This window comes from Lampetra planeri, chromosome 36 (genome assembly GCF_965212315.1).
Source record: "Lampetra planeri chromosome 36, kcLamPlan1.2.h2, whole genome shotgun sequence".
Taxonomy (NCBI): Eukaryota; Metazoa; Chordata; class Hyperoartia; order Petromyzontiformes; family Petromyzontidae; genus Lampetra; species Lampetra planeri.
This window is the reverse complement of record NC_136142.1, coordinates 5788290-5810018: the sequence shown is the minus strand read 5'-3', so window position 1 is coordinate 5810018 and position 21729 is coordinate 5788290. Positions and strand designations below refer to the sequence as shown.

At 51.6% G+C, this 21729-nt stretch overlaps 1 protein-coding gene across 6 annotated transcripts; it reads left to right on the top strand.

Moving 5' to 3' along the window:
* The first annotated feature begins 685 nt into the window (after nucleotides 1-685).
* On the top strand, nucleotides 686-20560 carry LOC144730723 (uncharacterized). 6 transcript variants are annotated; one of them, XM_078611431.1, is made up of 7 exons: nucleotides 686-933; nucleotides 2542-2621; nucleotides 11036-11298; nucleotides 11757-11848; nucleotides 12429-16931; nucleotides 17613-17830; nucleotides 18305-20560. In XM_078611431.1, the coding sequence occupies exons 3-7, from the start codon at nucleotides 11079-11081 to the stop codon at nucleotides 18372-18374; spliced, it is 5103 nt and encodes a 1700-aa protein (XP_078467557.1). In that variant the 5' UTR covers nucleotides 686-933; nucleotides 2542-2621; nucleotides 11036-11078; the 3' UTR covers nucleotides 18375-20560. The 6 variants fall into 6 exon arrangements, with proteins under 6 accessions (XP_078467557.1, XP_078467554.1, XP_078467558.1 ...); XM_078611428.1 differs by having other exon boundaries at nucleotides 11003-11298; XM_078611432.1 differs by lacking the exon at nucleotides 2542-2621.
* Nucleotides 20561-21729: the final 1169 nt, after the last annotated feature.

The window sequence follows — 21729 nt, the reverse complement described above, 5'->3', positions numbered from 1 at the left end:
ACTCAATATTGACGTCGCTTAAGCAAGTAGATTTATAAACTTGCAGCCGTTATAATTTATTGGTGCGTCTGCTTAAAGGATGAAGGCAGCCACACGCCATCCATCATCTCACGATGCGGCAGTGCAATGTAGCACTCCCCTGTATCCGAGAGAGATTCAGTAGCTCCATCTCCACGAAGGATGTCCTATGCGTGGTGGTGGTGGTGGTTGGGGGGGGGGTCCCCCTTTCTCAATTCAACATTGGCGTCACTCTAGCACCGACGTGGTTAAGGGATCGGAGGTTGGGAGGGGAGAGATTGGGAGGAGGTTGAGAGGAGGGGGAGATTGGGAGGAGGAGGGGGAGATTTGGAGGAGGAGGGGGAGATTGGGAGGAGGGAGATTGGGATGTTGGGATGAGAAGGGGAGAGATTGGGATAAGGGGATGAGGAGGAGGGAGATTTGGAGGAGGAGGAGGGAGATTGGGATGAGAAGGGGAGAGATTGGGAGGAGGTTGAGAGGAGGGGGAGATTGGGAGGAGGGAGATTGGGAGAAGGGGATGAGGAGGGAGATTGGGAGGAGGAGGAGATTGGGAGAAGGCTGGGTGGAGGAGGGGGTGGAGTCTATTTCTCCTCTCCGCCTGCCGCTCGCTCTCGGCAAAGCGAACATGACTTCACTCGCCTGCGTCATTGCCCCCCCCCCCTAACAACGCGTCACAGCCGAGACCCGATTCCGCACTGCCACAAGCACGACCCCTCTGCCTCCTATTCCAACCACACACAGCCGCCTTGCTCTCTCTCTCTCTCCCCCCCCTTCACAGCCTTGTTCACACACACCCCTGCAGCTACCTGCCCTCCACCCTGGCACCACCATCACCACCACCCACATCACCACCCCCATCACCATCGCCACCCCCGACCCCAACGCAATTGCGCGGCGGTGAGCTGCATCGGCAGGGTGAGTCTGTGGGATGTGCGTGTTGTTGGTGGTGGTGTTGGTGGTGATGGTGGTGGTGTTGTTGGTGGTGGTGTGGTTGTTGGTGGTGGTCTGGTTGGTGGTGGTGGTGGTGGTGTGGTTGTTGGTGGTGTGGTTGTTGGTGGTGGTCTGGTTGGTGGTGGTGTGGTTGGTGGTGGTGGTGTAGTTGGTGGTGGTGTGGTTGGTGTTGGTGGTGATGTTGGTGGTGATGTTGGTGGTGATGTTGTTGGTGGTGGTGATGTTGGTGGTGTAGTTGGTGTTGTTGTTGGTGGTGGTGTTGGTGGTGATGTTGGTGGTGATGTTGGTGGTGATGTTGGTGGTGTTGGTGGTGGTGATGTTGTTGGTGGTGGTGATGTTGGTGGTGTAGTTGGTGTTGTGGTTGGTGGTGGTGTGGTTGGTGTTGGTGGTGATGTTGGTGGTGTTGGTGGTGGTGGTGATGTTGTTGGTGGTGGTGGTGTTGTTGGTGGTGGTGATGTTGGTGGTGTTGTTGTTGGTGGTGTTTGGTGTTGGTGGTGGTGATGTTGTTGGTGGTGTTTGGTGTTGTTGTTGGTGGTGATGATGTTGTTGATGATGTTGTTGTTGGTGGTGGTGATGTTGGTGGTGTTGTTGTTGTTGCTGGTGGGTTCGTGTGTGAGGAATGACCGCGGTTGAGAATTGTCTGTGAACCCCGCGCGGGGCCCTGGTCACACGAACGCGTGCGAGAGGACGAGCCGCGTGGGGGGTTGCGGAAGGAAAGGAAAAGAAGGAATGGGGGGAAGGGTGTTAGTGGTGGTGGTGGTTGTGAGTGATGGTCCTGGGACTTGCATTGAGAGCCGCTGTAGTGGGGGTGGTGGTGACGAGGAGATGGAGCGATGAAATCGGCACGCGTGCTCAAGGTGCCTCCGGTAGCATCGTGAACATGGCGGATTGCGGGGAGGCTTTCATCCAGCAGTGGAGTGGCTGCATCGTTGTTGTTGTGCTGCTGGTGGTGGTGGTGCTGGTGGTTGACGTGAGCACCACGACCACCACCACCAGCAGCTGCTGCTGCTGCAGCAACCCCCAGGCCGACGGCTTCATTGACGCTTCGTTGTCGGTGTTGTTGTTGTTCAAACTCGGATGTTCCGTATGCAGTTAAATGTGGTTGGTTCGATGAGAATCGATCGATCGATAATCACCACCAACATCAGCTGTGATTGATCCTCTGCTGGATGAAGGCCTCCGTCCAGCAGCAGGCTCCATCCAAGGCCCCCCCCCATCACTCCAACCGCACACTTGGCCTGTCTCTCATCTCTCTCATCTCTAGATTCTCTCTCATCTCTCTCTCGTCTGCCTATCATCTCTCTCATCCCTCTCTCATCTCTAAGCCAATCCGCGAGTTCCTCGTTGGTTGTTGTTGTTGTTGTGCCTTGTTGTTGTGAGTTGTTGTTGTTGTTCCGCAATGTGAGTTCCATAGCTGTCAACCCCTTATCAGTGCCCTAACTCATTACAGACCAATTCAGATCTTATTGGTCACCACGTGTCCCTGAAATATCTCAGCGTGCATCCTACAAAGTCCCATCACAAGGGAGAAACACAAATAGACAATGTTATTGTTGTTGTTGTTGCCCGTAGTGAAACGTCTCCACGTCGTATGGACCTGAAAACTCAATGTCCCTGTACAAGAATACGGGGCTAAGCTAGGCCTCGGCAAGGTAAATTACCTTTATTACCGGGTTAAAGGGTAAAGGTTTCGACATGCCAAGGGGTAAGGTAAAGAGTAGGGTAAAGGTAGCTCAGAAGAATTACCCGGTAGGGTAAGGGTAGGGCGAATAATTACCTGGTAAATACAGTACCTTCTTTACCGCTAAAAGTTCCGTGGCGCAGTGACGCAGTCCGTGGCCTCCATTTTAAAGTGATGGCGGAGCACATGGAGACGGTCCACGTTCTTGAGGTCGAGGTACTAGAGGACGAGGATGCCAGCAACGGCTTTTTGGGGTTGCTGCGAACAGCAATCGAAAGAGGCAGCGGTATGCGTTCCCGTGGGAGCACACACACGATTGGATGGAGGGTGATCCCCATGCACAGCAAGGGAAGCGGCAGTGCGTGCACTGCCGCAAGTGGTTTTCCACCCACACGAACGCGTCGGGGTGGAAAGCCCACCTCAAGAAACACAACGTGCTCGCCCCAGGCAGCGAGGTTGGGACGTCGGCGTCGGCGAGCCACCTAATACAGCAAACGCTGAGCCGGCTAGCAATCCCGGATCGCCTCCTGGTAAAGTTTGAGAACGCGGTGGTGGATTTTGTTATCCAAGGTGCAATCTCTTTGCGAGCCGCCGGCAGCGACAAGTTCAAGACCTTGGTCGACACATTGACGCAGGGATACGAGGGCCCGTCGACCCGCACCATCATTCGCAGGATTGTCGAGCATCACGCCATCATGCTGCCCATCGTCGGGGCGTTCTTCTCCAACCTGGACGTCGCCATCTCGCTCACCATCGACGGGTGGTCGAACCGCAACCTGAAGGGATTTTGGATGGTCACGGTGCACTGGATCGACAGCAAATCTGGTGCGTAAAAATCCATGCTGCTGACAATCCTCGATGTGCAGTCCGGAACGGGTGTTGGCAAGCGCATTGGGGCCGCTCTGTTTGAGCACCTCCAAAGCCTCGGGCACAATATCTCGACCAAGCTGCTTGCTGTCACCAGCGACAATGGCTCCGATGCGAACAGTGCTGTCAAGACGTTGTTCGCCCTGGTCAACGTGGACGCCGGATATGAGCAGTTGCGGGCTTGCCACCATATTCGATGTGCGGATCAATCCGTCCAGATCGGTGTCGTCCAAGTTCTAAAACTGATCAAGTCAACAAATGCCGAACTGCGCAAGGCGCTCTTCAATATCAGGTGCAGCAAGGTCGTCCGGCAGTCGTACCGCCGCGAGGCTGAGATCGCCAAGCTCGCCAGCAAGGAGCCGACGCACCAGGATTCGCCGACCAGGTGGCATTCGACGTTTTACATGGGCGACGACGCCATCAAGAAGCGTGTCCCATTGTACATTATCATGGCGCGCTTCCAGGAAGTGATCGGTGTCGGTGCTTTATCTGAACTGCAGTGGGCAAACATCGAGGGCGTGACAGCATTTCTGCGAATGCCGCGCCAGGTCATGGCCTCGTTGTCGGCGGACTACAATTCGACATTGGATCTCGTGCCGGTGACGATGGAGCACCTCGTCCGTCATTGCGATCACGGTGAAGCCGCCCTTGGAGCGATCGATGAGCCCTTGACTGCGACGGAGATGAAGGCCGAACTGGTGCGGTACCGCCACCTACTGGTTCAGGAACCCGCCATTGTGGCATCCTACTTGAATCCACAGCTGCCGAAAACGACAGACCAAGACGAGCTGGCTACACTGAAGGCCACAATCCGCTCTGTCCTGCAGCATCGCTACTCGGACGTGCTCACGATCTCGCCGATGGCAGTTGCTGCCCATATGGAGGAGCGGTCGCTGTTCAGCACCCTGTTCAGCAACGTCGGCAACTCCATAGACGACAGCGATGAAGTCGATCGTTTTCTGAGCATGGGCGTCACGACCGCCAGCGCCTTCATTGACGTAATGCAGTGGTGGTTTCTCCGCAAAGAGCTGCTCCCCGCCCACTACAAGATGGCCTGCGACTACTTGGGAGCGCCGGCGACGTCAACTCCCTGTGAACGTGCGAATAGCGGAGCCGGGCGGGAGTTCACATGCGTTTGCCAGTCGCTGTCAACGACGCTCTTCATAAAGTCCATGTGCTTGCGCTCATGGATCACGGCCGGCTGCCTGAAGGTTCCGTCTAACTGGGCTGGAGCGGCGCAGGATCTTAATGCCTGTCGTCCGTCCAAGGATGATGGCAATGACGAACTTGATCAGGTTGTTGATGAGATCGCCATCGACCAAGACGACTGGGATGAGGAGGTTATGGAGGACGGTGTCGTCGACAGCCTAAACGCCCGATTTGAGAGTATTCTATATGAATAAAGCGTCTTCTTCGTTCTTTCGGTAAAGTCACGTAGAATGGAAATAATAAAATAATAACAATAAAACATAATAAAATAATTCTCACGACGTTTCGGCCACAACGCAAGCAGCTGTCCTCAGGTGAAGACCAGGTCTGTCGGGGAGACAGCGTCTGAATGAAACAGCACCATGCTTGGAGCGTATATTTAATCTGGGTTGGAATATCAAGAGGAATTTAGCATATTTATGGGAAATGCAGGTATGTGATTAGTACTACTTATGCCCGTGCATTATGCAGGATTAGCAGCATCAAAGGGAGGGGATATGGGAAATGCAGGTATGTGATTAGTACTACTTATGCCCGTGCATTATGCAGGATTAGCAGCATCAAAAGGAGGGGATAGGGGTAGCATAAATAAAGGGAAGGAGTGTTAATAGTATGTAGCTGCAGTAACTAAAACCACCACGTAAACAACTAAAGTATAAACTACATAGTATCATCAGTATACTAAATATACTCTAGAATAAGCTGAGTTACTAACAGTAAGTAATACATTACAATTCTACGTCGTAAAAAATATAATATGCTTCCATCTAAACTTTATTCTCTTACATCACACGAGTCTACACCGTACTATATACTGCCATAGACAACCCCAACATTAAATTATATACTGTATTGCTATAAACCACACAAACTCCACTCAACATCCTGGCACCAGACAAACTCCACTACATCCTGGCACCAGACAAACTCCACTCTACATCCTGGCACCAGACAAACTCCACTCTACATCCTGGCACCAGACAAACTCCACTCTACATCCTGGCACCAGACAAACTCCACTCTACATCCTGGCACCAGACAAACTCCACTCTACATCCTGGCACCAGACAACCTCCACTCTACATCCTGGCACCAGACAAACTCCACTCTACATCCTGGCACCAGACAAACTCCACTCTACATCCTGGCACCAGACAACCTCCACTCTACATCCTGGCACCAGACAAACTCCACTCTACATCCTGGCACCAGACAAACTCCACACTACATCCTGGCACCAGACAAACTCCACTCTACATCCTGGCACCAGACAAACTCCACTCTACATCCTGGCACCAGACAAACTCCACTATACATCCTGGCACCAGACAAACTCCACTCTACATCCTGGCACCAGACAAACTCCACTCTACATCCTGGCACCAGACAAACTCCACTCTACATCCTGGCACCAGACAAACTCCACTCCACATCCTGGCACCAGACAAACTCCACTCTACATCCTGGCACCAGACAAACTCCACTCTACATCCTGGCACCAGACAAACTCCACTTTACATCCTGGCACCAGACAAACTCCACTCAACATCCTGGCACCAGACAAACTCCACTCTACATCCTGGCACCAGACAAACTCCACTCTACATCCTGGCACCAGACAAACTCCACTCTACATCCTGGCACCAGACAAACTCCACTCTACATCCTGGCACCAGACAAACTCCACTCTGTATCCTGGCACCAGACAAACTCCACTCTACATCCTGGCACCAGACAAACTCCACTCTACATCCTGGCACCAGACAAACTCCACTCTACATCCTGGCACCAGACAAACTCCACTCAACATCCTGGCACCAGACAAACTCCACTCTACATCCTGGCACCAGACAAACTCCACTCTGTATCCTGGCACCAGACAAACTCCACTCTACATCCTGGCACCAGACAAACTCCACTCTACATCCTGGCACCAGACAAACTCCACTCTACATCCTGGCACCAGACAAACTCCACTCAACATCCTGGCACCAGACAAACTCCACTCTACATCCTGGCACCAGACAAACTCCACTCTACATCCTGGCACCAGACAAACTCCACTCTACATCCTGGCACCAGACAAACTCCACTCTACATCCTGGCACCAGACAAACTCCACTCTACATCCTGGCACCAGACAAACTCCACTTTACATCCTGGCACCAGACAAACTCCACTCAACATCCTGGCACCAGACAAACTCCACTCTACATCCTGGCACCAGACAAACTCCACTCTACATCCTGGCACCAGACAAACTCCACTCTACATCCTGGCACCAGACAAACTCCACTCTACATCCTGGCACCAGACAAACTCCACTCTACATCCTGGCACCAGACAAACTCCACACTACATCCTGGCACCAGACAAACTCCACTCAACATCCTGGCACCAGACAAACTCCACTCTACATCCTGGCACCAGACAAACTCCACTCTGTATCCTGGCACCAGACAAACTCCACTCTACATCCTGGCACCAGACATACTCCACTCTACATCCTGGCACCAGACAAACTCCACTCAACATCCTGGCACCAGACAAACTCCACTCTACATCCTGGCACCAGACAAACTCCACTCTACATCCTGGCACCAGACAAACTCCACTCTACATCCTGGCACCAGTCAAACTCCACTCTACATCCTGGCACCAGACAAACTCCACTCTACATCCTGGCACCAGACAAACTCCACTCTACATCCTGGTACCAGACAAACTCCACTCTACATCCTGGCACCAGACAAACTCCACTCTACATCCTGGCACCAGACAAACTCCACTCTACATCCTGGCACCAGACAAACTCCACTCTACATCCTGGCACCAGACAAACTCCACTCTACATCCTGGCACCAGACAAACTCCGCTCTACATCCTGGCACCAGACAAACTCCACTCTACATCCTGGCACCAGACAAACTCCACTCTACATCCTGGCACCAGACAAACTCCACTCTACATCCTGGCACCAGACAAACTCCACTCTACATCCTGGCACCAGACAAACTCCACTCTGTATCCTGGCACCAGACAAACTCCACTCTACATCCTGGCACCAGACAAACTCCACTCTGTATCCTGCCACCAGTCAAACTCCACTCTACATCCTGGCACCAGACAAACTCCACTCTACATCCTGGCACCAGACAAACTCCACTCTACATCCTGGCACCAGACAAACTCCACTCTACATCCTGGCGCCAGACAAACTCCACTCTACATCCTGGCACCAGACAAACTCCACTCTACATCCTGGTACCAGACAAACTCCACTCTACATCCTGGCACCAGACAAACTCCACTCTACATCCTGGCACCAGACAAACTCCACTCTACATCCTGGCACCAGACAAACTCCACTCTACATCCTGGCACCAGACAAACTCCACTCTACATCCTGGCACCAGACAAACTCCACTCTGTATCCTGGCACCAGACAAACTCCACTCTACATCCTGGCACCAGACAAACTCCACTCTGTATCCTGGCACCAGTCAAACTCCACTCTACATCCTGGCACCAGACAAACTCCACTCTACATCCTGGCACCAGACAAACTCCACTCTACATCCTGGCACCAGACAAACTCCACTCTACATCCTGGCGCCAGACAAACTCCACTCTACATCCTGGCACCAGACAAACTCCACTCTACATCCTGGCACCAGACAAACTCCACTCTACATCCTGGCACCAGACAAACTCCACTCTACATCCTGGCACCAGACAAACTCCACTCTACATCCTGGCACCAGACAAACTCCACTCTACATCCTGGCGCCAGACAAACTCCACTCTACATCCTGGCACCAGACAAACTCCACTCTACATCCTGGCACCAGACAAACTCCACTCTACATCCTGGCACCAGACAAACTCCACTCTACATCCTGGCACCAGACAAACTCCACTCTACATCCTGGCACCAGACAAACTCCACTCTGTATCCTGGCACCAGACAAACTCCACTCTACATCCTGGCACCAGACAAACTCCACTCTGTATCCTGGCACCAGTCAAACTCCACTCTACATCCTGGCACCAGACAAACTCCACTCTACATCCTGGCACCAGACAAACTCCACTCTACATCCTGGCACCAGACAAACTCCACTCTACATCCTGGCACCAGACAAACTCCACTCTACATCCTGGCACCAGACAAACTCCTCTACGGTCAACGTCAGTGGCGAGTGTGATCAGTAATCGATCGGCCCCTGAGCATTACTCCTCCTTCACGAAACCTACAAACTGACCAGCGTGGTGAAGTATGGTCGAACCCCCCCCCCCCCCCAACTCCGCACCCCATGACTGACACCTCGTGTGAAGGTCTTCACCCAACAGGATAAAGTATCGACAAAGGGGTGTTTCGTAGTGCTGTACTATTATTGTTGTTGTGTGTAAAGCGATTACTATGATCCTGTGATTCTTCGGGAGATTATTCAGAAGATGCTGGCAGCACGTGGAGCAAAACGTGGGACATTATGTCAAACAACGCAACGAAGAGTGAGCAGCGTTGAATCGAGCGAATCGTTCCAAGGTCTCCACCACCACGGCATATAAACTATTTTTGTTGTTGGTGTTTGTGAATGCCCCAATTAAACTTTACGCTAAGTGCAAGGAGAGAGAGAGAGGTTGTACAAGTGACGGGGTCACTTCCTGTGAAATCAGTCCTGTTGCCCAGTGATTAAATCAAACTGTCTGAAACTTCCTGGTGCCATGTTCAAGTCGTCCGGCTCTATCAAGGCCCTCTCTCTCTCGGACTGCTGCCTCGGACGTCTCTCGAAAACCCCCCAAAAAATCTATCGTCGTGACCATTGGGCAACAGCAGCTCTATCCGCTGCTGGATGATGGCCTCCAGAGCCATCGCCATCTCTCACGTTCTTTGGAATGCAACGGTCCTCCCAGCACCTGTACACGAGCTGATTTCATCGCTGCATCTCCACGGTGGAAATTCCTCTTTCCCTCCTTTGCCAACTCCGTCGTTAGTCTCGATCATAGGCCAGACACCCAAGCCCACTCGCAGTGCTTTTTCTTAAAACCCAATATGATGTTTTTAACCTGATTTTGTTCTTCAATCCATGTGTTAGTGTGTGTGTGAGCGCGGTGGTTAGCGCGCTGTGCTATGAACTCTGCGACTTGAGCCAACATCAGTGATGAATATCAGAGCTGGTTCTGGTCCTCCCCTGGAACGGCTCAGCCTTAAATGAGTACAGTAACTGATGGACTGTGTAAACAGCATCGAGGAAACAAAAGCGGCCGGGCGTGGTGCTGGCCAGCTAACTCCACCCCTCACCTTGTGTGTTGTGCCAGCCTTCATTGGTGCTTGCTAACAGCACTTGCCCCAACAAAGGCTAAATAGGGGGTCTTTGTGATATCTGCCTCCTTGATGGACATAGTCAGCTGTGTTGTACAGCCTCTTGAGATGCGGTTGAAAATAGAAGCTCTATAAAATTCAGAGTGTTGTTGGGTCATACGTGGCTTTTTTGGGAATATCCGCGCACTTGTCGATGAACCGAAATGAGTGGGGATATGACGTGCAAAGATATGTATTATTTATACACCCTTGCCAGCAGCTGCAAAAACGTGATTAGGCAATGGGCCTGGCTGCATGAATACCAGGAAGTAATGCCACTGCGTGCGTAGGTGTTGGTGGTTGTGCTCCGCAGCTCTCCAATGTGTTTTAGTTGTGATTGTCCAGCATTTTGTTCCACAAAAACTGGGAGATTCGTAAACAAATGAAAGCATACGCACCGTCAATATTCACTCCACGTTGCTAGGGACCTTCCTCGGGAGCTTGTTCAGAAGATGCAGCCAGCACATGGAACGAAATGTCGGACATTATTCTGAACAACGCAACGAAGAGCTAGCAGCGTTGTGCAAATCCTCGAGGTAGATTAACGATTAACTGTCGTCTTTCTGACGTCTCGTGAATCGCTTAAAATTCATGCATGGTGTTGAGGATTTCAGAGGTAAATTCGTGAAATGTTTTCAATCAGTCACACCTGATGGTACAAATTGGCAATATAAATTAATTATATGGTACCTGTTCGTCCAAATTGCTAATATGCTAAAACATTAAACACCAAAATACATAGGAACCTACTTATCTTACAAAAGCATGAAATATAAACACATTTACCAGCAGCAGCAACAGCTCAATGTATGCAAAAGAATGCTTAATCTGAACACAAAATGTGACGGGTGACAAGCCCGACTCTACACCGCCCACAGTCGAGCAACATTCTGTGCAAATCCCCGAAACAGATTAACGACCAGCCATCGTCGCCGTGCTGGCAGTGTCTCGCCGCTCGCTGAGCGAGCCGCCGCCGGTGGCAGCAGGATGAGCCAGGAGCCGGGCCCCAGCCGGGGCGAGGTGGCGCAAGTGGACGGACGCCGCGTGTGGGTCCGCCGCGTGCCACTCGGGCACAACGAGGAGACGCTCCGCGATAAGCTGCTCATCCACTTCCTCAAGCCGAGCAAGGGCGGCGGGGAGGTGCTGGAGGTGATCTACCCGACGGAGATTCCCGGCTGTGCCCTGCTCACCTTCCAAGACTCGCAGGGTAGGTAGCAGTGCGTAGCGGTTAGCGCAACGCGTTACGAACCTGGCGACCCGAGTTCGATTACAGCTCGCAGTCAACACCATTGACAATTATCTGAACTGGTCCAGGACTTCGCCTAGTTGTCCTTCTCCCCACACCACCGATTAGCACGGTCGGCTATGTATGGTGCGAAAGAAGTTCAGCATACGTACATACAAATGAGTACCTGGTGCGGTATGTGTAAACATCGCCACTCGGTAGACAAAGGTGACCAGGCGTGGTGTTAGCCACCTACCCCCTTCGTGCCGGCCTTCATAGATGCTCAGTAACAACACTTGACCCAAAAGTCTGTTATGGCTATATGGGATGATCTTTGTCTTTGTATATATACGCTCTCGCCTACCGTGCATGCTCACCCCAGCACTGCCTTTGTCACCCGAAGATGTTTCCTCTGTCCCTTGAACGCCGGACGTGTTCAGTGGCAAGACGGGTGATGAAGCACAAGCCACACATCCTGAGCATCGATAAGGTGGAACACGAGTTGCAGGTGTCTCCATACAGCGACAATAAGGCGAGAACCCTGCAAATTCACCACACCTCGTGTGTCGTCGCGCCTTGCTAGAAGGTAGAGTTGCTCACACCGCCATTGGCGGGAAGGGGCCTCCACTAGAAGGAGTTTTACAGAGCCCCTTCAGGCTCTGAAGGGTATTTTCTGTACGTGTGTATGTTGAATTTCTTTCGCACCGTACGTAGCCCACCGTGCTAATCGGAGGTGCGAGTAAGGACAACAAACTGAACAACAAGCCGTTGTAATAAATTAGTTTTCAATCAAAATTTTAAAGTGCACAGTTCCAGTGGCTTCCTAATATCGGAAGGAAGAGCGTTCCAGATGGCCGCAGGTGGAAGTACCCACACTCCCCCACTACAAGTGACCTGCTGTTGGACTAATCGGATACACATTCATACTGCTGTGTGGTCTGAGAAAGTGAAATTTGAACAAAGTTGTCCATCTTTTTCCACTTCCACGCCGGGAGATGGAACGGAATCGGCGACCTCCAGATCGCAAGATCGATGTGCTTACCGGACGCACGGTCTTCCGTCTCTAGTTTTATCCGTTGCAAACGTGGTCGGTATGAACGCTGCCCTCGCAGGTTATCGAGAAGGTGACGATGGTGGTGAACCTGGAGACGCTGCGGGACGACGCGGCGGTCCTGGGCCTGTTGAAAAGCTCGGGGCTGTACCACAGGAGGGCGGCAGCGCAGTGGTTCGTGGAGGGGACATTCCGCGAAGTGCAGAGAGTGCACGACGAGCTGCTCTACCTCGTGAGCAGCGAGCACAACGGCGGATTCTCCTTGGTAGAGCACGGGGCGGCGGCGGCACATTTCGGCACCACGAGTCACCGGCCGCCAGAGGACGCTGCTAGCCGTAAGCCGTCATCGCAGAGGGCCGCCGATGAAAGTTTCGAAAGCAGAAAAGGATTTTCAAAGCAGCACTCAAATGCAAAGGCGCTTCCGGACCCATCGCATCCATCGGTGGACCCACAACACAAGGCGGAAAGTAAAAGACCCTTTTCGCAAGAGGAGGCCGGTGACCGTCTTTCATTGGAGCACATTGAAAAGTGCAAGTTAATGTCTTTGAAAGCAGACAACAGCAAAATGCCAGAGGTAAGTCTCGTTAACAGGACTGTATCTACCGTGGTCCAGGCTCCTCATCAACAAATAGTTCCCGACAAAAGTAAACTTTCCAACAACAGAAATTCCCACCCGAGACCGGTGGGGCTGCAGCAGTTGGATAGCAGGTCAGTTTCGGTACAAACCAACAACTGTCGATTCACCTCCGAGAGCGCTGCAGCTCTGCCGTCCACCTCTTCAAAGTTGAGGGCCAATAACGGAGCCGAGCCCGTGAAGGCGGACAATCAAAAGCAGCCTCTCGACTGGTCACATGGCGGCACCCACGGTGACACTTCTACTAAAATACCCAACAGAGAAAAGGCCATCGGTCACCCGAAAAATTCCAAAGCGACCCCGATGGAGACCGCAAAAGGCGCGGCACCCAGAGCCGCTCAGGAAACGGAGACGCGCGGCAGATCGGCGGCGCTTCACGACAAGAAGGCGCAGCCCACGCAAAGAGCCGGCGCTCATGTGGTGGCGCTGCCCGAGCGGGGTCTGCACAGTGAAGAATATTCGGTGGCGATGGACACGGACGTATTTCAGTACATCAAGAAATTCTACAAGCAGCAGTACAACGACGTCTTGAGCAGGAACCATGCCGAGTGCGTCGAGTGTGAGAGCGGAGAGATCACCACCGTGTATTTTCAGTCGCAGGCGGTGGGCCGGTTGGACGACGCCGACGGTAAACGCAAGATGTGCAGAGCGAGGAATGAGCTGTCCACGTTTTATCAGAAATTTCAGGACAAGCTTTGCCAAGAGTGGGTCGACCTAAGTCCTGCGTCTTTGAGCGTGGAGAAGCTGACAAAAATATGCCAAGCCATGCAGAATAAGTACAAGGAAATTCTTATAAAGCGATACCAAGCAGAGTTCTGTCTGGTTGGAGAGATCTCTAAGGTGTACGAGGCAGCCAGTGAACTTAAATCCTACAATAAATTACCAGACGACGATCAGCGTGGCATCCTAGAGGGAGACACGTTCACCAAATCGGCACTTTTATACAAAACGTTTGATGCCCGTACCACTGAAGGTCTTTACAATATATCCGGTAGTATGAGCTCTAATTTTATGAAAGACGAAGCTGGGGCCAAAGAAAAGGCACCCACCACCAACACCACCAGCGGAGGCGGAGCCAATTCAGACGGGAGGGCATCCAACAAAACCTTCGAGGGCCAGACAGACACCTCGCATGGCTATGCATTGCCTGAAATGTACGGGATGTCGGCGTTTGCTAGGAGGCAGGTGGATTACGCAAATACTGACGTTAATTCTTACAGGTCGTCGTTTTTGGGAAGACACGACGAGGCGAATGAATTCTCCGGCTCCTCGGACGGTGTCCTGAAAGAAGCGACGGGCAGAAAGCAGCAGTGTGCCACGATGTCGTCGGCGTTCTTGCAGGAGAGAGGCTCGAGGGTTAGATCGGCAGACGTCTCCTCGAAAATCCAGTTGCGGTCACAGAGCCTAGACGTGCCATTTCGGTCGTCGCAAACCCCGGACGAGCCGTTTGACCTCAGCCGTTGTCCTGAAAGTGTGGCCATGGACACAATGGTATGGACGTACATTGAGACGTTTCACAAAGCGCGCTGCAGAGAGCTGGGTGGCAAGTACAACGTGGACGTCGCCAAACGCGTTGACGGCGATATCGTGACGCTTCAATTTTCGTCTGCGAACAAATCCATCCCGGAATGTGACCCCAGGAGCTTCGGGAAGGAAATTGCTCAGCTCTACAATTCCGTGGAGAAAACGCTGGGCCAGCAGTTCATCCCGATTGATGAAATCAACCTGCTGCGGGAGAGTGGCGGTATACACGGCATAGCGACCATGAAGCACGTGTGGAGGCGGCTCAAGGAGAGGTTCCCCGAGGTGCTGTTCTCCGAAAGCGCCGGCGGCATCTGTGTGGTCGGCAGGAGCGAGGAGTGCGTGGCCGCTGCCAACGAGCTCAGAATGGTCAATACCACCATCGCCGACGACCAGCGCGAAGCGGAGAAGCAGCTGGGCCCGTCAAACAGACAAGCTGCTCGTGCAGTTGGCCACGAAGCGGGCGCCAGAAGCAAGCACTTGGCTGAGCAAAGTGGCTTTAGATATGAGAGTGCGACGGCCAATGATACCGGTGCTGCTGCTGACGTCCTTTCATGGCCACTGGGCGGGTCGGACTTTATCGGAGAATCCAATGGCGCATCGACGTCTTCGTCTTCTACCACGTCGTTAAGCAGCAAGCTTCAGCACTCCGCCGGCTTCGATCGATGTCCGGAAGAAATGTTATCTCTGCACAATGAGCAGCGAATGACGGACTACTACGCCTCCTCGCATTTCTACTTTCCGAGCGCAAGCGGCGTGCGAGTGGACAGGGGACCCTCGAATGCTCCAGACCACGGTGCGTCTGCTTTGGCCGAACACCTCCAGCCCAGGGAGGAGGCAGATCGAGGCAGAAGGAGAAATTGTTCCGACGCGCACCATGTGGAATCCGCCGTGAAGAAACAGTCCAACGTCGAGAAGATCGCCGATGACACATTCTCGGTGGACGCCTTGAAATTCCAGTACTTGGAGAAGTTCTGCAAAGTAGAGCTCGACGGCATCCTGAAGAGGTACAACGTTCAGATCACCATCCTGCAGCAGAAGCCAAACCTGGTGTTGAAGCTCACGGCGTGTGCGACAGGCGCAGGTAAAGTGGAGGATGCATCGAAGGTGTTTCTGGTCTGGTACCTGAACAAGTGCTACAGTTTACACATAGAGTACCTCCTGATGGACGGCGTTGCCGTGCAACTGTCCGAGGAGGAGATTCAAATTTACAGCACGGACCTCCAGCAGAGGAATCCTCCCCTGCTGCTCACACGGCACAACGACCTCATCGTGATTGTGGGTCAGAAGGATGGCTGCCTGGCGGCTGTGCACGGGCTCGCAGAGCTGCTTGCCGCGTGCGTCTCTCGCGAGCCGTCCGGCCGTACCCCGCATTCTGCTTCCTCCGAAAAGGACTCTCAAGTCTCCCCTCGACACTTTGGCGAGGGCGACGGCAGGAGGAACCCTCAGAACCACGTTCACACCCTGCCACAGAGGCATCAGCAGAAGCAGACCAGAGGCCTCGAAGGCGCGAAAACCAGCTCCAGAATTTTGCCAAACAGGTTCAGCTTCGAGACCAGGGGGGCGAAAGCCGCGACCCTGCGTAGCCCCTCGGCGAAGGAGCCGAGCGCCAAGCCGAGGTCATCGGAGTCGCGAGGACGGCAGGACAACGTGGACGTGGAGAGGGGCTCGGCGAGCGGCGCGCTGAGACGGTCGTCGTCGTTGCCCCGCAACATGGCGCGACAGACGCCCGTGCAGAACGCGCAGAAGCCGAAGGATTCGCGCGCGGACGTCTGCAAGGCGCAGGACATGGGCAGGAGGCTGCAGAAATCTCAGGACTTGCTGACGTCCGCCGTCTCGACCAAAACCAACCTGGACGGGGCCGCCCTTAAAGACACCAACGTGTTCGCACAGGGCCTCTCCTCCAGGCACTCCGCCGCCGCCATCAAGGAGCGTGCCGACGAGGGCCTGTGGACAAGCGATGGCTCGGCCGCGGGCATGCGCAGGTGGACCTCCCTGGAGGAGCTTGGCGGCTCAAGAAGGAACCCGGCGAACGCCACTGGGGAGGGACGGGCATCGCCGCGGGATGAGCTCCGCGAGCATTGCCGAACGTCGCCGGCGCCCCTGCTGTCCCTGGAAAAGACATGCTCCCGGTGCCAGCAGTTCTCTGGGCAAGTGGTGAGGCTGAACTGCGGGCATTGCCTCTGCGATCGCTGCCTGGGATCGCCTCCCAGGGTCCCGGCGGAGGCGAGGGCCTCGTTCTGCCCCATGTGTCTGTTGGGAGAGGCGGCGGCGGCGGCTGAGGGAGCAGTGGCAGGATCGGACCTCGGAGGCAGCATGAGCTCAGCCGTGCTCAATTTTCCTCTGCCGGGACACAGCAAGCAGCTGACCATCAAGATCACCTACAACATCCCTGATGGCATCCAAGGGGTTTGTACGGATTTTGTTTTCTAACATTGCTCACTGGCAATTTACGATGCTGTTTGTATTTGTGTAATGTAAATCAAGGGACCTTTAAATGGACATACTCTTAGTTCTTTCGGTAAAGTCACGTAGGTAAAAAATGAAATGATGACGGAGACTTGTGTTGCCTCCGAAACGTCGTGATTGTTTTATTTTTATTAATTTTAATTTCATTTTTTACCTACGTGACTTTACCAAAAGAACTAAGAGTATGAATCCTTGCAGTCACGAAAGCTTCAAATCTAGAATTTAAATGGACAGTTTATTGCTCTCACAACTCAGGTTTTTTTGGTACGTGCAGAGCAGGAGGGAGCTGTGTTACAGCGGTTAGAATCCTTCACCTATGAATCTGGCAACTGGAGTTTGATTTCCGGCCATGCCTAGCAGTGAGTAATATCTGAACTAGTCGTGGGCCCCCTGCATGTGACCAAGATTATTAACTCATTACCACGTAAAAAAATATTCCCCTTTACTTACCGATTAGTGACAGCTAAGATGCTTGGCATGACGGATTGGCCACGGTGGTGGGGGAGGGTTTGCGCGGCCATGTGAAGCGAAGCTACGGGCTGCATCCGGCCGTTGTTTTGCCCCCACCGCTACCGTAGTAAAGCGATCGGGCGTGTTGTGTCTATCTGCGGCTCAAAGCAGAGGCGGGACCCGTACCCCGGACGCCCCTACTTTGGCGGAACCTTCGAGGCCTACCTGCCCGACAGCCCCGAGGGCCGGCGCGTTTTGTCGCTGCTCACGAACGCCTTCCAGCGCGGTCTCACGTTCGCGGTGCGCGCCACCGGCGGGACTTCGGGCCAGGCACGTGTCACCTGGAACGGGATCCCCCACAAGACGGCCGTGTTCAGCAGCAGCTGCGGGTGAGCGGTGTGAGCGGAAAACGTGCCTGGGGGGGGTACCCCCCCACCACCGACCCCCCCCCACCCTCCCCCTCACCCCCTCCTCCTCCCTGTGACCCGTACTTGACCGGTGCGGTGAAGTATGGTCAAGTAATCCCCCCGTGATTCACGCGGTGTGCGAAGGCCTTCAGAAGTGGCTTGACAAAGCGCTGTAAAGTATTATCGTTATTGTATGCACCGTACGTAGCCAACCGTGCTAATCCAGACAGCCGCAGAAGCGCATCTGAAAGCGCGCGATTCGGTGATAATCTTTATTCGACAGTTAGCCAAAAGCCTCTGCGAGGATGACTGGAGTTTGGACGAGAGGAGATTGCGTGATGATGGGTTGTTATTAACAGGTTCCAGTGCAGCAAACTAAAAATGCGGAGCCAAACATCATAACGGCAAATTGATTCTAGAATGTCACATCATAACTGTTTGACTCTTGTTTTGCAGGGAAAGCTATCCGGATTCTTCCTACCTGACCAGGGTGTGCAATGCTCTGCGTGCCAAAGGAGTGGAGTAATTGTATCCTTTCTGCTGCTCATGCTGCGGCCGACTGCAGAAGGTCCACGGCAATACACTCGGCATTTTTGGGGTAATCGTTGTCATTGGCAGTTATCGGCCATATTCACTGGCAAGAGCACTTAATATTGGCAGCTATGGCAACTTGGTACGGCAGTGACGCAGAATGTGGACGGAGTTGTTTCGTCTATAAAACATAAATCGGTGCCGACAATATTGCCCGTGACAATTCCCGTAAAATTGTCTCGGTGTATCGTGGAGTTCCAGAGGCTGGCTCGTGCCATGTTCGAGAAACTCTGAAATACATTTGGCAGGGTCATCGTTAGGGATTTTAACTGTTTCAGTGATTTTTAAATTGACGAGAACCCGCGAAAGAAACTTCCCTTTTGCAATTTACGTATAGTTAACTTTAATCCCTACACATCGCAGTTACGTCGCTTGGGTTTGAAGAGCAATTTTGAAAAGTGTAAAAAAAATGAATGCTCGCCACAATCACACTGTTGTTCAATTATTTAGCATTTAAAAGGGGCTTCTTAGCAATCGCTTTTCTTCATTTCAATAGACCTTAAAGGTTTGCCGCTGAGCCTCCGTTATGTATTTTCCCGCAGCATGTTATTGGTTCAATTTCACAATATTCTGAATTTGGAGGATGTGGCTTTTATACCGAGAATTTCCAGCAATGCAGGGTTTCCCAAATGACATTGCTCATGACCTAGCATGGGCCCTCTCTCTCCAACTCTACAAATTTTAATGCATTCAAATACGAATTAAGTAGGTTCACACCGCGCTTGCCTGATGATTGCCAAACAATTCACTTGACGTGTCACATGACAAACATGTAGAGTATACACGTGCACGCAAAATCGCTCGTGCCATGTGGCACAACCGCCATCATTCGTCACTGGGCACGTCACCACAGCGCTTGTGCCAGGCCAGGTGCATGTTGAGGCCACGTGCTGTGCCATTGATGGCTCGCTGGCAGGTGGCACATAATCTCTGTGTTTGAGTTGGCATGCTACACAACTTGAGACACATTGACGAGAAAAAATGCAATGGCAAAGATCCCCCGTTTAGCCTATCAAGTATCTGTTAAGGCCGATGCAGCACACATGGGGGTAGGTGGCCAACATCCCACCTGGCCGTCTTTGTCTCCCCTGTGCTGATGTTTCCAAAGAAAAAGATTCCCCGTAGAACCTAAACAAACTGTTGGGGCAAGTGCTGTTAGCAAGTAGCACCTATGAACGCCGGACTGGCACATGAGGGGGTGGGTGGCCAGCACCACGCCCGGCCGCACGCCGGGCCGCATTTGTCTCCCGAGTGGCAATGTTTTTAAACATCGCACCAGGTACTGAATTGAGGCTGAGTCGACCTAGGGGAGGCCCAGGACCAGTTCAGATAATCGTCACTTGTATTGGCCGTGAGCAGGAATCGATCCCGGGTTGTTGGGTTCGTAGTGCAGTGCACTCACCGTTACGCAACCGCTGATGTTTACAGACACACACACACGATCTCTCTTAATTTGAATCCGCACTAATCACACGGAATGTGTTTTAGCAATCATCACTTGCGTGCAGCGTGTAACGACTTGATTTGTATTCTAATAGAGGTGAATTGTAAAATACGACCTCCCATGGTTTGTCGCAAGGACTGGAGTGTGAAGAATTCTCGTTTGAGGTGGTTACAAAAAAATAATCGGATAAGTGTGAACGGGTGGGGTCATGCCACCCCAAACCTACATGGATATCATCCTCATCATAGCTGCTGAATGAAGGCCTTTCCAAGCTCATCGCCATGCAAATTCGCTCTACTTATCGTTAAAATGTTTTTTAAAAGTTGCCAAAAATTAATTATCCAGATGTACAGCAACAACTACACGCCATGCGTATACACAAATTCACTGTCGGCTTATTGAGCTGTTTAAAAGAGTGTACATTCCACTGTAATAACATTTACTCCGGTTACTTGTTTTATATATAGTATATATTGTATATGCATACAATGCACTTTAAGAGCCAGTTTTATTATACTGTTTTAAAAAAAAACAATAAATAAGACTTGGGAAGAGATGTGAAATATTTTTTTATGCAGGGAGACCCGTTTTTGAAAACGCTTTCGCCAATCTACTGGACTATGATTTACTATCACGCATTTGTGAAGGTTTAATAAAAAGTTGTCTTATAAAAAGAACGTTTGTGTTTTATTGCAGCTTTCCGTATGTTTTTTGGGTGAGAACGCATGCATATAAATGTGTCGTGAAACCCACCACCACCTGACACAGCCAATTAGTAAGGGTTGTCACGTAAACAACAAATGCCGATTTGTTACTAGTTGTGTGTGTTGGAGAGTAAACCCACAACATTTTCAATTCGATGACCGCGACGTTTCCCCATTAATTACAACTGGCATCATCGGCGACAGCCAGCACAAAGCTGCCTGTTTTGTTGACGTGACAAACTTTACTAATTGGCTGCCGGGTGGTGGCGGGTTTAACGACACGTTTATATTTCGATTTAAAGCTTTCGTGATTGCAGGGATTCATCTTCTTGGTTCTTTAGGTAAAGTCAAGTAAAATGGAAATAATAAGATAATAAAAATAAAACATAATATAATAATATTATAGAATAATATTTACGTGATCTAACCCCCCAAAAAATATATCTTATGTGCGTTTTCACCAAGATTATATTACAATCGTTACGGTTCGTTCATTGAGTTTTTGAGCCAGGATGGGCGAGGCCTGGGCAACGACAAATATGCAATTGCCAAAAAAAACCTGAAATAATATTTTAGTTACAACTTTAATAAATCTTATCTACGATTTATCATACCATCTGGGAACACGTGTACTGTTGGCGTCACGCCACAGGATTAAATCCATTTCCGTTTTGAAGTCTCTCAGTGAGAAGTGTTACCACCCTTGATTGGTAAACGGCCCTCAAAGATGACATTACCATACCTGTCAACCCCTTATCAGTGCCCTACCTTATTGCAGACCAATTCAGACCTTATAAGTCACCTCGTGCCCTTAAAAATCTCAACGTTCATCCGACAAACACAAATAGACAAATGTTTTGCCTGTATTGAAACGGCTGTATGCCGTATGGACCTGGAAACTCGATGTCCCTGTACAAGAATACGGGGTAAACCCGATGGGTTGACAGCTATGCATTACAGTCTGTCGTCAATTAAATATACCTCTATAGCTACACCTGGGCCACACATTGCCATTTGTTTTTTTGTAAAGACAAAATTAAAACCGAAATTGCATAAGTGGCAGTAGAAATAAATTATGGCTGTATCAGACTTATGCTTCATAACATTAATGAAAGACTGCGTAATTTGAGGTCTGTCCACAT

What these genes read in the sequence shown, in the direction of transcription:
- LOC144730723 (XM_078611432.1), top strand. Translation starts at nt 11,079, where the DNA reads ATGAGCCAGGAGCCGGGCCCCAGCCGGGGCGAGGTGGCGCAAGTGGAC. An exon ending in CTCCATACAGCGACAATAAG is followed by an intron (nt 11,849 to 12,428) that starts GCGAGAACCCTG and finishes CTGCCCTCGCAG; the next exon opens with GTTATCGAGAAGGTGACGAT. An exon ending in GTGTTCAGCAGCAGCTGCGG is followed by an intron (nt 17,831 to 18,304) that starts GTGAGCGGTGTG and finishes CTTGTTTTGCAG; the next exon opens with GGAAAGCTATCCGGATTCTT.